Raw genomic sequence first — 16546 nt, 5'->3', positions numbered from 1 at the left:
CTCATCCTTATTACAAAGTAAAATATCACAGTTGTTTTTAACATATAACAGACATTGAAAAATATAAATACAGGTTAAGGGCATCACAGACAATTTCTTAAATATAGGCTTACAATGACTACGTGGGGGAGCATTACTTAACAGTCTAATGGCTCTTTTTTGTAAAACAAACAAGATGTTGGCATGGCTACAATTAGCCCAGAGAATGGCACTATATACTAAATGACAATGAACATAACTAAAATACACAGTTAAAAATACATCTGGAGAAACAATTGATTTTAAATTTCTTAAAATAAAAATTCCTTTGGAGAGTTTTGGAGCGATAAAATCAATATGGGAAAACCATTTTAGGTTGCTCTGTATCATCACACCTAAGAATTTGACTGGAGTTTGAGAATTCTTAGAGTTACCATAGGTCATTTCCAGATTTTGAGTTTTGTTTACGTTAAGAGACAGCTTATTGGCCTTACACCAGTCGGACATTGTTTTAACAGACTCAGAAATTACACTGTCCTGCATACACTTAGTAGACTTGATATTCAAACACACGTCGTCTGCATACATAAAACATGAAACATCATTACTTTGGACATTAAAAGGTAAGTCATTAACATAAATAATGAAGAGTAGGGGGCCTAAAATGGACCCTTGTGGCACTCCGTGGGGAGTGTGTTTAAGCTCTGACAGTGAATCCTGGAAATAAACAGCCTGGAATCTGTTGCTCAGATATGACTCAATCAAAGACACGGCATTATCACAAAAACCAAATGACTTTAGTTTGCCTAGTAAAACACTGTGAGACACAGTGTCGAAGGCCCTTGAGAGATCAAAAAATTTTGAGCAAACACCTTGTTTTCTTTCCATGGCCTCTAGAGTGTCCTGAATGTAATTTAAGACCGCCTCCGTAGTGGATCAGTGCTTGCGGAAACCAAATTGCGCACACGAAAGCAAACCGTTTGAATCCAGAAAGTTAACTATTTGCCATGAAAGCACCCTCTCAATGACCTTCGACAGAGTGGGCACCAAGGCCACAGGCCTATAATTGCTAACATCCAATCTATTACCTTTTTTAAATATTGGAACTATCTTAGAAATTTTAAGTTTGTCTGGGAAAGTTTTTCCCGTAATACAGGAGTTAATGATGTGTGCAATGACTTCACATAAATAATCACTACCAAACTTTAGAATCTGAGAACTTAAACCAAAAATATCAAGACTGCTGCTGCTGCTTAAAGACAAAATAGCTTTATGTACACATTCTACTGATACCTCACAAAATTCAAATTTAACATTACACAAAGGAACACTAGACATATACTCATCGGCACTGGTTAAACTAACAGGAATGTTATCAACAATATCATTAATACTACTTACAAAAAAAGAGTTAAAATTTTCTGAGTTTAAAGGTGAATCAACATCTGGTAATATAACAACTGGGCGCTCATTTGTTGAGATATTTTTTCTAATAATATTCCAAGTTGAAAGTTTTCTTATCTTTGATCTTTTCCATTGAGGTCTGATGTAAGTTCTAGAGCACAATTCCGCAGAAAACTTGCGATATATTATCGCTACCGGTACCTAAATATCGATATGTTTAACTTACAGATTTTTATTCTGGTAAATAGATTCAAGATTCATTATTTTACAATACCTCTACCGAAGGGTAAAAAAAACATAGTTATGAAATGTGTTCATGGACCTAGTTTAGTTAGACCATTTAGGTTTGTTTATATATTTTTTCTCTTACTACCCCTTGAACCCCGTATATCCCTACCTATTTACGTATATCCCTTGAACCCCGGCTTCCCCTAGTTAAATTTTCAGCCAAGTTTTAACTGAATAATTTTTAACTAGTCTAACCTCGATGAGTTACGGTAACTTGTTTTACAACTGTCCAAACCAGGGGTCTCCAACCTTTTTTATTTAAGGGCCACACTGACAATTTCAGGGGAAAGGTAGCCCTCCAAATAACCCACAGAGAGGTAGTTTTCTAATTAAGAGCTCAGAGATGAAGTTTGAACATTTCTTGCTGATTTTATTTTTGCTATATTTTGTTTTTTAGACTAACTAAGTTAAAGTTCTTTATTTTTTTTTTGTGAATGATACTGTTACCTAACAAAATAATTGACCTAGCTAAGATAACTATTTACAGTCCACTCTTGGTAATTCAAACACTTGATAATTCAAAACTTTCGATAATTCAAAATGAAGGCTCAGTCCCTAGAGAATCTCTCAATATTTCAAATTTTTACCATGCATTTTGATACACTCGGTATTTCAAAGTCCAAATGGAGGGCAGGTCAATTTTTAACACGCAGTAATTCGAAGTTTCGTCGAAAAAACACTCTATAATTCGAAGTAACTCAGTAATTCGAAGTTTCGTCGGTTAACACTCTTTAATTCGAAGTCATGCTGTAATTCGAAGTTTCGTCGAAAAACACTCTATAAATCAAAGTCACGCAGTAATTCGAAGTTTAGTCGGCAAAACACTCTATAATTCGAAGTGATCTCTTCCTGTTATAACAGGAAACTATACAGTACAGTACATCCTGTTCCCATGGTAGGCTAGTGTTGGACGTTTTGATGTTTTTTTAGTTAGAGCAGTACTCTGAGTTAGTTCGCTGACTTGTTTTTCTAAGTTGGCAATCCGATCTCTAGATTGCGCGACATCTCCTTGAGCACAAACGTAGTTGTCGACAGCTGATAGTTCAGCTATTGGCGAAATATATAGCGCTAAATAACAGATTTCTTTGCAACTACAGTAACTGAAAAATAAGCCGTTGATTGTTTAAAAGTGTACTAAAATACGGTATGATGTTTTATTGTAACGTGCTGTACCTTTGTATGTATTAAACAAACAAACTCTCTGTAATTCGAATGGTTTATTTTTCTCCCGATAAATCGAACTCTTGATGATTTAAAACTCTTGATAATTCAAATTGATATGCTTGGCCCACCAATTTCGAATTATCAAGAGTCTACTGTATGTGTATAAAAACTGTGTTTGTCATATTTATACTTTGTCATAACAGAAGTAGGCTTTAATTATTCAAATTCATAATTTATCGGCCAAAATTTAAGGTTTACCATTTTAATTTGGCTTCCATTAATACAAAATGTTGTGTGCTTGAAAAGTAAAGGTTTTTTTGGGGAGGAAATGAGGTAGGGACACGTAATTATGGGGAAGAGGGGGAGTTATTGTCCCTTTATGAAGGCAGCAGATTTAAAATCAATTTTTGCATAACATAATTTAACTGAATAGCCTAATGACTAGGCCTATGACTGAATGCATGAATGACTTACAGATTCAAGCAAACAAAATTTTATCGCCGTTCATCTAACATTTATTTTACCAAATTTTCTTTTATTTTAGGTGTTTCCCGAGCAATGAACGTAACAATTGGTGATGTCAGTGAATACAACCCAGACTCAGGCCAGAAGGATGGCAATAAAGAGAAGCAAAGACTGGAAAACAGTGCTTTTATTGATAACCCAACACAGGGAGTGAATACAATCTTAACTATGAATCCACCTCCGCCTCCGCTACCCGGTGTGTTTGTATTTGATAGACCTAAACAGTTGCAACAGTCTTCACATCACGTAGACCTGACTTGCAATGTGAACAGTGATTCATACGACATGATCCAAGGTGGAAATGTCCAAGGTGACGTCAATTCAACTTCAAGCTTTTATCCATGTACACCTACTAGTGTTCAGTCTTTAGAAATTGGTGCGATTTCAACAAGCAGTGGAATGTGTCATATTCAGTCACTCCAACCGGTTACTGTCAGTTCGTTTGAAGATTCTCATATTCAATCTGAAAACAAAGTGTATCATCAACTCAATTCTATATCCCCAAACCATTATAATCTTCTAGAAGAACCTAAATTTTATCACGAGATGTCACCTGTTTCTGTAACTTCCAGTTTACCAAAAGAGGGTTATGATTCAAAAGAGTACGAGTATTTGATTCCTACAACTGTTGTTGAAAATCCTTCAAACTTTTGTAAAACTTTCCAAGAGTTAAAACCACTCAAACAGCACCGTAATGAAAATCCTAAATTTGCCACTTCAAAATTGTATCAGCAACTTTGTCAGCCTTTGAACAAGGAAGAGAATAGGAATCAAGAGACGGAAAAAGCTGAACTAAGGCCATTAACTGTGATTGAACTTGAGCAATCCAATAGAAACAAGACTATTCAAAATACCCAGCAACAATATTCAAATATTCTAGGTGTAAATCAGTCAAAACCAACTTATCCTTCATCGCCAATTAGAACAGAGCAAACTTATTCTTCATCGCCAATTAGAACTGAGCAAACTTACCCTTCATCGCCAATTAGAACTGAGCAAACTTATTCTTCATCGTCAATTAGAACTGAGCAAACTTATTCTTCATCACCAATTAGAAGTGAGCAAACTTATTCTTCATCGCCAATTAGAAGTGAGCAAACTTATTCTTCATCGCCAATTAGAACTGAGCAAACTTATTCTTCATCGCCAATTAGAACTGAGCAAACTTATTCTTCATCGTCAATTAGAACTGAGCAAACTTATTCTTCATCACCAATTAGAAGTGAGCAAACTTATTCTTCATCGCCAATTAGAAGTGAGCAAACTTATTCTTCATCGCCAATTAGAACTGAGCAAACTTATGCTTCATCGCCAATTAGAACTGAGCAAACTTATTCTTCATCGCCAATTAGAAGTGAGCAAACTTATTCTTCATCGCCAATTAGAACTGAGCAAACTTATGCTTCATCGCCAATTAGAACTGAGCAAACTTATTCTTCATCGCCAATTAGAACTGAATACAACAAATTTCAAAGTCCTACGAGAGAAACAGTAATCAGCAAAGCTGATTCAAAACTTAGTGTGCTATCAAGTCAAGCCAAAATCACCCCACACACTCCCTACTTCCAGATCGGGTCCAGCAGCAGATCCCAAACTGGTTTTAAAGAAGGTAAAATATATCTGGAATTGAGAAATCCAACAATCAGATCTGAGATATTAAAGTCTTCAGCACAACATGCTCACCAACCCATCACTCCTCCCAAAAATAAAAATAAGAATCTTCCTTCAACACTTCCAACTAGTTTTCAAGTTTCACCTAAATCGCAAAAACTTCCTGAATTCAAATTACCAGGGCCTTATGAATTTAAGCTGCCACAACAAATATCCCCTAATAAGATCAAATTGCCCAAAATTTTAGGTCATAACGAGTACACAAGTTATGAAAGTAATCGAGATCCATATTTTGGAAACAAGATGACATCAACCTCTCTGTTGACTCCCCCCTCTACACCTATCAATAAAAACACTTCCTTCAACGGGCCAAGGAACAAAGTTGCGCTGTCCCTTCCAAAAACTCCTCTCTGTTATGGTGATCCAGGAGTTAACAGTAAAGTAAGTCAGTACTCGGGTAGTACTGCTTTTGTCAATAGCAAGTCAGAGCAAACAGTCGTCCAGCCAACATCATCCTTAGACCAAAAAAGTTTGACTTCTAATGATAAGACCCCGCCAATGAGTAGTCACTCAAAATTGCTAGAAGAGTTGCTAAAACCTAAGTTGAGTGTTAACAAGTCAAGTGACAGTCACCAAGAATGTCAAAACCCAAATTCATCTTTAGACAATAGAGATTCACAAATAGGTAGTACTCAAAGTCAAGATGGTAAAATGATTCAGGATACTTCCAAAGTTGCACAAAATGTCAAACATCGTAGTGATTTTAGTTCTCCTTCAAAGGCCAATCCCCAGAAACCTTTTAACCAGAATGATCAGTCAAAATTAAGTCCAACTGATACTAAAACATGCAGTGTCTTTGTTGGAAGGCCTAACCAGAGTAAAGACTTTAAAGTTACACTTTCAAAAGCTACAACAGTCCATGCCCATGAAGCTTTAGATAGGTTAGAAAACGCTGATTTAGGAACAAATGATTCTTCAAAGCTACCAGGAACGGAAATAAAACAAACAGAGAATCAAGCTTCTTTGGAAACGAATTGTACATCTAAACCAACGGTTTTCATAAACTTATCCGCAGAAACTTTTAATACTGCTAAAATGTCTGACCAAAATAACCAAAGTCAATATTTTGAATCATCAAAGTCTGTAGAAACTATTAATACTGATAAAATGTCTAACCGATGTAACCAAAGTCAATCTCTTGAATCATCAGAAGTAGCCAGTGTTACAACATCTTATAAAGATTCTATGTCAGTATGCACCAATCAGTTAACGTGTAAGCCACAAGTAAATGTAGATAACACCAATGATTTGGATATCGTCAAACAAAAGTTGTCCAAACATGTTACCATAAGTGTTTCTTCAAACTCCCAAAGTTTAACTGAAGTAAATAAAAAACCACAAAGTTTAGGCACTTCTAATATAACTCAAGCAACCTTATCAAATCAGTCTGATCAAGTTATTCCATCAGATAAAATCAATATGGAAGGCTTGGGTAGTCGATTGTCTGGAAACTTAAGCATCATATCAAGGCAATCAGTTGAAAATATGTCTGCAAGAAAGGTTAGCTCCGCACCAACAGCTCAAGTTGAACGAATCTGCAGTGTAAGCTCTGAACCCAATAATGTAAAACTTAACACTACCAATGAGAAGGGTAGGAGCTTAAGTATTTTGGCTGATTTAAAAGTACCAATGAACACAAATGTCAGCACACAAGCAACTCCAGTCTTAATAGGTAGAAGTTGTAGTGTTGTTATGGAGGATGTTCTCCATGGTAAGAAAATCAGTCGTTTAGTGGATGGGAGTGTTGTTAAATCGTTAGAAGGGAAAGCATCAAAGAATTCATCCAATGATGTCATATCAGAAAAAAATCTAGATCAATCATTAGATGCAAGCAATATATCCTACCGGATTGAGGAGCCAACGTCTCTAGAAATAAAGGAAAGAGCTAATGACAACCCAGAAGAGAAACCAAGAAAAAAATATGCAAGGCGAATTTACCCAGAGAGCGGGAGAAGAAAGCTTATTGGAAGGAAAGCATCTTGGGGATTAAAAGAGTTAATCAGGCTTGAGAAAAGGAGGTACAAAAAAAGAAAAGTTAAAAATCTTGATTTGATCGAAGGATCAAATGAATCTTTGAATGATTCAAAAAACTATTCTGATGAAGATTCATCAAAAAACAATTCAAAGCATACAGCTCAGTTCGACAAATTTGTTCCACAGAATAAGAACGTTTCAAGTATAAAGTAAGTATGCTATTGATTGAAATATTTTGTTTACATGTAATATATTGTTTTAAGAAACAGGCCGGTATTTTCAGTTGGCATATACGGAGTCAAAATTTTAATTCTCAAATAATCTTGGAAGTACAGTGTACCACAGAGAAGTAAAATACAGAGGAAACATTCAATGATAGACTTAAGCTGTGTCTAGCATCAGTCGCTTGTGTCTAGTGCAAATTCTATTGGTCATTCCCTTCCGCTCTCCTCTCCCCCCTCACCAGCACTTACTACAGTGCTTACGCTGTAAGAAGAGCCTGTGTGCTACAACTGCTGTTGTAAACCATAGCTGTTCGGGCTCTTCCTTGCTCGGTACTAGTATATTTCCACCCCACCGTTCTAGAGCTAAAAGCTCCATTGTTGTTCCATTAGCATGTTTCCTCTGTATCTTACTTCTCTGTGAGTGTATTATCTTATATAAGTTAGCTAAAGAAATTAGCTACACTACTAGCTAGTTATTGTTATGAAAGTTCTCGACACCTCAATATAATGGTTGAAATATTATTTGAAAAGATAGCTCTTTATTAAGAAAGATCTTATCTATTTCTACAATGAAATGGCCTTTAAACTAGGTAGAAGGATGCCAAAAAAATTTTGCACATACAGTAGAACCCCTCATATCCGGCCTCCACGGGACCAAGCCCCTGGCCGGATAACGATTTGGCCGGATAAACCAACCTACTATGAAAATGACAATTCATACCTAATAATAATAGGTAATCAATATATGCAATCAAAAGTATCATTTAATTCTGTTCTGGGATCATTTTTAGAAAAATAAACATGTTTGTAAAAAGGAAAAAAAATATTTGTAGGTTAAAGTCAATACTGTAAGTAATGAATGTAGGCTACAAATATTATGATTCCAGGTAACAAAACATATTAAATGGAGGTAAAAATTACAATAAATTGTACCTACTTAAAGATCATTAGGACTTAAATGGTACTTGCATTTCTACTCAACATTCTTAACCACTTTGTGAAATACAAAAATTAATGTACTCGTACTGTACTGTACTAAACCCACTTTGGAAATAATCAGCCAACTGATCAGAGGTTAGGCCTACTAGCTCAACTGAGTATAGTGACTCAGCAAATAAATGTATAAACAAACAGATAAATAATGAGAACAATTTATTTTATGACTTAAGCAGTCACAAAGACTAGTGCTTGTATCTAAACGTCTGTAAGGTGTGAGAAAAAAATTTTGATATTGGCTTCCTGGAAGGGGCCGGATAAACAGAGGACCGGTAAAACCAAGGCCGGATATGAGGGGTTCTACTGTAACGCTATAATCTAATTATTTTTTAAATATAAGGTTAAAACACTGTTCTATGTATCAATAACTTAATAAGTCAAGTTACCATATTTATTGAGTCGTTAGAAATTTATATGATATTTAAGAATGCTTTCATGCTCTTTTTCAAAACAATTTGCAATATCTTTTATCTAATATCTATTATCTAGGGTAAAATATTAAACCAATAAATATTAATACAGTGTATTATCTTTCCCAGGAGGTTGAAGAAGGATGCTTACTATAAAGTGGTAAGTTTGACATTTCTAATCTTTAAAAAGGTACAAAATACATTGCACATGCTGAATGATTAATTGTAGGCCTATTATTTGTACTTATTATTTGTACTTAAATGTTCTCAATCTCTTTTTGAAGAATGTGTTTTGATCTTCTTAAGGCCATCCTTAGCTCCTCACCACTTTAGATTTAAATGTAATTAAAATATAATAAATTTAAAAATTCAATTTTCAAAGTGTTCTAGTTTTCAAAACATCTTGGCTTTGAAAATGTGTATCTTACAACTAATCGACTTAATTGAACACCAGCGCAGCCAAGATACATTCAATTAACCCTGTTTGACTTGGTTAAAAAGATTGTGTATTCGGTAGAATTTAGTAATTTAGGTCAGCGCAATCTGTAGGTGGCTCACATCAACTATGACGATTTTGATGAAAAAGCTGGCTACAAATTTAACATAGGGATGTCTTGATAATAGCATAGTCTATGATAATAGTTACTGACTAAAGCCCCGTGTACACGAGGCTAGTACTAGCAGCTAGTTGATTAGCGCTAGTAAATTCGCTCCGTGTAAACGGTCTACTAGCGTAAACAATTACTAGCGCGCTAGCATTTTACTCGCTGCTAGTCGTTTTGAACATGTTTGATATTACTAGCGCTAATAAGTGGAGGAGGTGGTCACGTGACCACTAGCGCTAGCAAATTAGCGAGGTACTAGCGGGGTATTTGCTCTTCTGCTAGTGCTAATTGCCACTCGCCATACGCCAGTGATAGTGCATCAGTTGTTGTTTGTCTGACAAGTAGAAGTGTTTGTTACTTAAAGTACTTAGTACTTAAAGTACTTAGTACTTAAAGTACTTAAACTTAAAGTACTCTGTAGGGTCTTCCAATGCCAGTTCTCTTAAAAGAGTATTGGACGCACCAAGAATTTCTCGCCTCCTAATCCACCTTCGAACCCATACAGATCGTCTCTTTTGATTAAGTTCATGTTCACACAACTCTGTACACCAATTCTTAAAATTTGTCTCAGAACATTTCGATTTAAGGGAACAGAAGACATTTTGTGCTAAACTGAAATGGCTATTGCGACCAATGAACACTTCATTTCTACATGACTAGCGCTAATAATAAGCGCTAATAACTAGCCACGTGTAGATTGGTATTTTCGCGCTAGTGTGCCCAGCTAGTGCTAGCAGCGAATACTAGCTGCTAGTAAACTAGCTACGTGTACACGGGGATTTAGATCAGCTGGTTAATCAGGATCATTTATTGAAAGCCCAATGATCAAAGTCAGCTGGTTCCAAACATAAACCATTTGAAAAGATTAAAGGTTGATTGGTGAGCTCTAAATCTGCTTGGCTACCCAGCTCTTTGGAATAATTATGTAATTAGTGATATCTTTTTATAATCCATCCTTTTTTTTCTCAAGGGAAAAAGGAAGTACATCAAGAAAGGAGCAGTAGCAGGAATAGGATGGATTGATAAACAATACAAACCAAGGAAGGAATACAAATTGGTTGACCCTTTAGCAGTAAGTGAACAGCACTTTTGTGGTCTAAATGTGTTTGTATTATTCCGTTACATGGATTCAAATTTCAGTAAACTGTCAATTATGTTAAAAATATTTTCTGTAAACTGTTGTATATTTTAAGCCCCCCATACACGGGCAAACATGTTTGCGAGCATGTTCGCCCGTGTGTGGGGTCTGCGAGCCTTCGTACCGGCAAGCATGTTGGGCTCGGCGCTCGGCTCGTCGTACTGTCACAGAACGAGAGAAGTGAGTACTGTACGGTGGCGGTAAGGAAGTTCCCGAGCATGCTCGACCGTATGGTGGAAATGCCGAGCATGTTTGTGAGCGTGTCCGCCAACAGGCTCGCGAACATGTTCGCCCGTGTATGGGGGCTTTATGATGACAGTAATTAAAATAATTCATGTATAGTTTGGCCGCTTAGAAAGCGACCTCCTCTAGCATTGGTTTAGCATTAGCGCGCAGGTCGCTTTCTAAGCGGCCAAACTATAGAAATTTTTTTTAACGGAATAGCCTGTAGATTGTCTATTGTCTATTTAAAAAGTTGATGAACTGAAAAAAAAGATTAACCAAAATGGCCTCACCCCCTTTATTTCCAATTGATCCAGTTTTTACTGTAATTTCATTGTGACACAAACTATTTTAATGATTGCAGGAAGAACTGATTTCCGATGATGAGGGCGAAGCTGTTTTTCTGGGATTTGATGTAGATGATGACGGAGAAATGATCCTAGGATTTGCATCAGACAATGATGATGAATATGATGTAAGATGGTTTTACATACATGATTTTCTTAGAAATCGTTATTTTGTAAACAGTGATCAGTGGAGTCTCCATTATCCAATCTTAGATCTTATCCGACTTTTTCTTTGTTAGCCAACCCTTACTTGTGTGCTATTTACCTACGTGTGGCATGACTGTAAGCCACAGAGTACGTCAAGACAACCCATTGTCTATACTCAGAAGATAGGCGAGACAGGCTTTTACCAATGGGATATTCTCGTCGTTGAAGAACATGTCTTTGAAGATTGTGTGATCAAAAATTCATGCTTTATGCGATCGCGGGTGACGATAACTTTTTCATGAACGCGGGAGACAGTGATGATCGTTACGGGACTGCAGTAATTAATATGTGCTGTGACTGCTGGAGATGATGATGTCTACAAAATCATGGGGGATATTCAGGATTTTCCACAATCCCGTAAATTACATAACTTTACTAACTGTAAATTAAAACAAGAACTGGTTAAAAGAGGATTGAAGCGGCAGAGCAAAGGGACATTTGGAAGCTTTGACAGCATCCTGGTTTCTCATTGTCCTTTGCCTTATCATTACAGGTACCATGTTAAAATTTGAGCTAACATGTCTAACTATTGTACTTTACTTATTGTACAACTTGATATTTGTTACAGATGTCTGGAGTGCCAGAGCCTAATCATCGGTCTGTTCAGTCCGGCCCTCTCTCTAGGTTGAACACTGTTTCTCGTCTCAAACTCATGTTCAAGTGTCCCAAATGTTCCCGGATTTTCACTTCACAGGTACCGTATGAACCAAGTTGGAGATTATTAGCCGGTGTAGTTCTGTCATATGATGCTGGAAATGATGCAGTTAACACTTAAGAATAGATTTTGAAATCATAATTATGTACAAAACTAAAATACCAATGTGTCTGAAATTATACTACCATAGCTCTTTTTAACTGAGTTTGTTTCTATTTTTGTACCTTTTAGTACTATTCTTTCAAAACCCATTTTTAAAATATATTTCCTTTTTGTTTTGTTTGCTGAGTTAACTTTTTTTTCTTTTTACAGTTGCAGTATAAGAGACACTTTAAGCGGTTCCATCTGGGTGGTAAAATCTTCAGATGCAACAAATGTTGGAAAAAGTTTTCATCCAAAGCCTACTTAGTGAAACATGTGTGCAAACCGGAAGAGGAAAATGTTTCTGGTAAAAAGTATAAATGTAATACTTGTACAAAAGGTTTTGAAAGCAGAAGAGGTTTGATGACACATGAGGGAAGTCACAAGGAAAAAGAAGAAATGGATAGTATTTCTGTTAAATGTTATGAATGTGATAAATGTCAACTTGTGTTCGATTCCATACATGGGTTATATATACATGAAGGTCGTGCTCATAAGGGAATACGAGTAGAAGAAAAAGCTTATAGGTTGATGCCAAATAGGCCTTCTGGCAAAATTTATAGATGTAATAAATGTGGAAGACGTTTTAAATCCATGAGAGCAATAAAGCTGCATCTAGTGTTTGCTCATGCTCATAAGGGGAAAAAGTGTAATCAATGTGAAAAAGTATTCACATCTGAACACGCATTAAAAGTACACATATGTAAAACGAGAAACACCCACGAGGAAAAAGCAGAAACGCCTCTTGAGTTTGTACCTGACCAAGTCTCTGGTAAGAGTTTTGAATTTAATGAATTTCATAAGGAAAACGAGTGTAATCATTGTCAAAAAGTATTCAAATCTGAACACGCCTTAAAGGTACACAAAGGTAAAATGAAGGAAACCCACAAGGAAAAAGAAGAAATACCTTTTGAGTTTGTACCTGACCAAGTCTCTGGTAAGAGTTTTGAATTTAATGAATTTCATAAGGAAAACGAGTGTAATCATTGTCAAAAAGTATTCAAATCTGAACACGCCTTAAAGGTACACAAAGGTAAAATGAAGGAAACCCACAAGGAAAAAGAAGAAATACCTTTTGAGTTTGTACCTGACCAAGTCTCTGATAAGAGTTTTGAATTTAATGAATTTCATAAGGAAAACGAGTGTAATCATTGTCAAAAAGTATTCAAATCTGAACACGCCTTAAAGGTACACAAAGGTAAAATGAAGGAAACCCACAAGGAAAAAGAAGAAATACCTTTTGAGTCTATACCTGACCAAGTCTCTGATAAGAGTTTTGAATTTAATGAATTTCGTAAGGAAAACGAGTGTAATCATTGTCAAAAAGTATTCAAATCTGAACACGCCTTAAAGGTGCACAAAGGTAAAATGAAGGAAACCCACAAGGAAAAAGAAGAAATACCTTTTGAGTTTATACCTGACCAAGTCTCTGGTAAGAGTTTTGAATTTAATGAATTTCATAAGGAAAACGAGTGTAATCATTGTCAAAAAGTATTCAAATCTGAACACGCCTTAAAGGTACACAAAGGTAAAATGAAGGAAACCCACAAGGAAAAAGAAGAAATACCTTTTGAGTTTGTACCTGACCAACTCTCTGGTAAGAGTTTTGAATTTAATGAATTTCATAAGGAAAACGAGTGTAATCATTGTCAAAAAGTATTCAAATCTGAACACGCCTTAAAGGTACACAAAGGTAAAATGAAGGAAACCCACAAGGAAAAAGAAGAAATACCTTTTGAGTTTGTACCTGACCAAGTCTCTGGTAAGAGTTTTGAATTTAATGAATTTCATAAGGAAAACGAGTGTAATCATTGTCAAAAAGTATTCAAATCTGAACACGCCTTAAAGGTACACAAAGGTAAAATGAGGAAAACCCACAAGGAAAAAGAAGAAACATCTGTTGAGGTTGCACCTAACCAAGTCTTTGGTAATATTTGTGGATTTAATAAGTCTCAAAGATTATTGAAATCCGAATTGGTTGTAAAGATACTCAAAGGTCATGTCTACAAGGAGAAAAAACATACCCCCTTTGAGTTGGTATCAAAACAAGTCTCTGGCAAGAGTTATGAGTTTGATAAATGTCAAAGATCATTGAAATCCGATTTGGCAGTGAAGTTGAATGCAGAACATTCTCAGGAGGATGAATTAGGAATTCTGTCAAAGCATATGCCTAACCCTATTTCTGGTAGGAATTATAAATGTTATAAATGTAAAAAAATGTTTAAAACAAGAATAACAGCAATCATTCATGCAGCTAGTGTCCATAGTAAAAAGGTAGCTGGAAACAAACCACCTATTAAATATACAGATGAGAGTTACGAATGTCCTTTATGTTTTAAAAGGTATCAGTCTAAAGGTTTTGCTATGATACACATTAAATATGTCCACAAGGAGGAGAAAAGAGAATTAGATCTTAAGTGGCAATCTGACAGAAGTACAAGAGATACATGTGGTGAAGACAAAGAGAATTTGAATGATGTGACTAAAATAGTCACTATCACCACACATAATGGTGTCAAGAGGTACAAGTGTTCCAAATGCAATGCAGGTTTTCTAACCAATTGTGTAGCAAGAAAACATGTTAAGGTATGCATAATGCAAAGTAAAATAAAGGTGCATTCAAAAATGCCGAATGAGACTTTTGACAATCAAGAAGCTGTGGATTTGGCTGCTAGAAATGCAAAAGAAGAAGATAGAAATGGAGAAGATATTAATTCAACGAAGGATCCTCTCTACCTGGGGCAGGAAATGAACAATACTGGTAGCATTAATCAAGAACCAGAGATAAATATTACTGTTGAAAACAGACAATTGGAAATTGAGTCAAGATTCTCATCACAACCCGAACTGCAAAAGAGTAAACACAAAATTCAAGGTGAAACTTTGTATCAATGTGAAAAGTGCTTGAGGTCCTTTCAAAAATTGGCTAATCTCCAAAGGCACAAATTGTGCCACAAAGAGGAAGACATTAACATGGCTTTCCCTTGTGCTTACTGCAATGAAAAGTTTAGTTCTAGGGATTCTCTCCATGCACATTGGTCTGTACACTCAGAGAAAAAACTGTACACCTGCGATATTTGTCAAAGCAATTTTTCAGCTTTGAACTCTCTGAAAAGGCACAAAGTTTTACACTCGGGCGAAAAGCTTTTCCGCTGTGAAATTTGTCAGAAAGCATTTAGTTTGTTGAGCACCCTGAAAATGCATCTTTTAATCCACACTGGAATGAAGAAGTTTGAATGCAAGATCTGTGGAAAAACATTCAACCGCAAAGATGTTCTCAACACTCACCAACTTGTCCATACGGACGAGAAGAAGTTTAAATGTGATATTTGCCAGCAAACGTTCAGATGGAGACACGCAGTCAAATCACACAAACTAATTTACCACTCGAAAGAAAAGCCCTATGTTTGTCAAGAGTGTGGAAAAAGTTTCAGTCATCCAGATTCGTTCAAGAAACACGCTGAAGTACACGCAGACAGAGTGTTTAGTTGTCAGATATGTTCAAAGTCCTTCTCGAGAGCTAGCGCTCTCAGAGCACACACTCTAACTCACACAGATCTGAAACCCTTCGTATGTGAGAAATGCCATGAAAAATTCCGCAGCAGGAACCATCTGAGGAATCATCAAGCTGTTCACAGCCGAGAAAAGTCTTTCCTCTGTAAGTTTTGCAATAAAACTTTCAAGAATCGAAAACAACTTTGTAGACACAAACAAAAAGTCCACTTTCACACTTTTTCCCCCAAAACTGCACCTAGTTTACCAGTAGATAGTGCAACGGTGTCTGATGCCCAAGTTGACAATCATCAAGATCAGACTGAAGATGTCGACGACTCTGATGTATCCTACCATTTTATTTCTTTACCTGATGAAAATGTTCATAACTTGCAAGAGAATATTGTACCACAGTCACTTTTCTAGCACGTACCTTTAATGTGATGAATTTATCATTAGTAATTCTTTAGTCTTGATATACTCTGTTTTTGCATTTAACTTGTAAATAGAGATTTAAAATTGTGACATTCCAGGTGCTAAAAGTAGAACAATTTACAAAAAGTTCTTGGTTTATTTTTTTGTATTGACTAATTTTGTATTTTTAGTTTAGTAAAACCTCACTAACTGGACAATTTTTATACCCAGAGGTTGTCGAATTATGCAGAACATTGAAATTTAAATGGGTTTTTGTTTTTATAAATGAATACATAGCTGACTAATTTGTGCGTATAAATAAATTGCTTGCATAGGTATTTTCCTGCAATAATCTTCAAAAAAATTTAGAATATTCAATAATTAAAAGAAAATGTTCTTAAAAATTGCTAGAAAAGTCTAATGCACTTGTAAGACAAAGCCAGCAAGATGTATTGTACCTTGTTAGCTGTCAGACTGTCGAGTTACCCGATGTCAAGATAGTTAGCTTGAGTTATGCTGTATTGGTAATAATTTATCCCTTTGAGGGCTAACTATGCAACTTAAAAGTACTGAGTATCACTAATAAAAGTTTCCTAAAGAAAGTTTTTTTTTTAATTTCCAAACAATTTGACCCAGTAAAATTTTGGATTTACTTTCTCTATTGAATTTTGTATTGACTCATTCATTCGT

At 35.7% G+C, this 16546-nt stretch overlaps 1 protein-coding gene across 1 annotated transcript; it reads left to right on the top strand.

The window, feature by feature from the left end:
• Positions 1-3769: 3769 nt before the first annotated feature.
• On the top strand, positions 3770-15897 carry LOC128994875 (uncharacterized). Its single transcript, XM_054419696.1, has 6 exons — positions 3770-7214; positions 8765-8795; positions 10211-10312; positions 10965-11075; positions 11723-11848; positions 12122-15897. The coding sequence occupies exons 1-6, from the start codon at positions 3907-3909 to the stop codon at positions 15866-15868; spliced, it is 7425 nt and encodes a 2474-aa protein (XP_054275671.1). The 5' UTR covers positions 3770-3906; the 3' UTR covers positions 15869-15897.
• The last annotated feature ends 649 nt before the right edge of the window (positions 15898-16546 follow it).

Source organism: Macrosteles quadrilineatus, unplaced genomic scaffold, assembly GCF_028750875.1.
Source record: "Macrosteles quadrilineatus isolate MER2022 unplaced genomic scaffold, UCM_ALF_1.0 Scaffold_5__1_contigs__length_97177068, whole genome shotgun sequence".
NCBI lineage: Eukaryota > Metazoa > Arthropoda > Insecta > Hemiptera > Cicadellidae > Macrosteles > Macrosteles quadrilineatus.
This window is presented reverse-complemented; position numbering and strand designations above follow the sequence as displayed.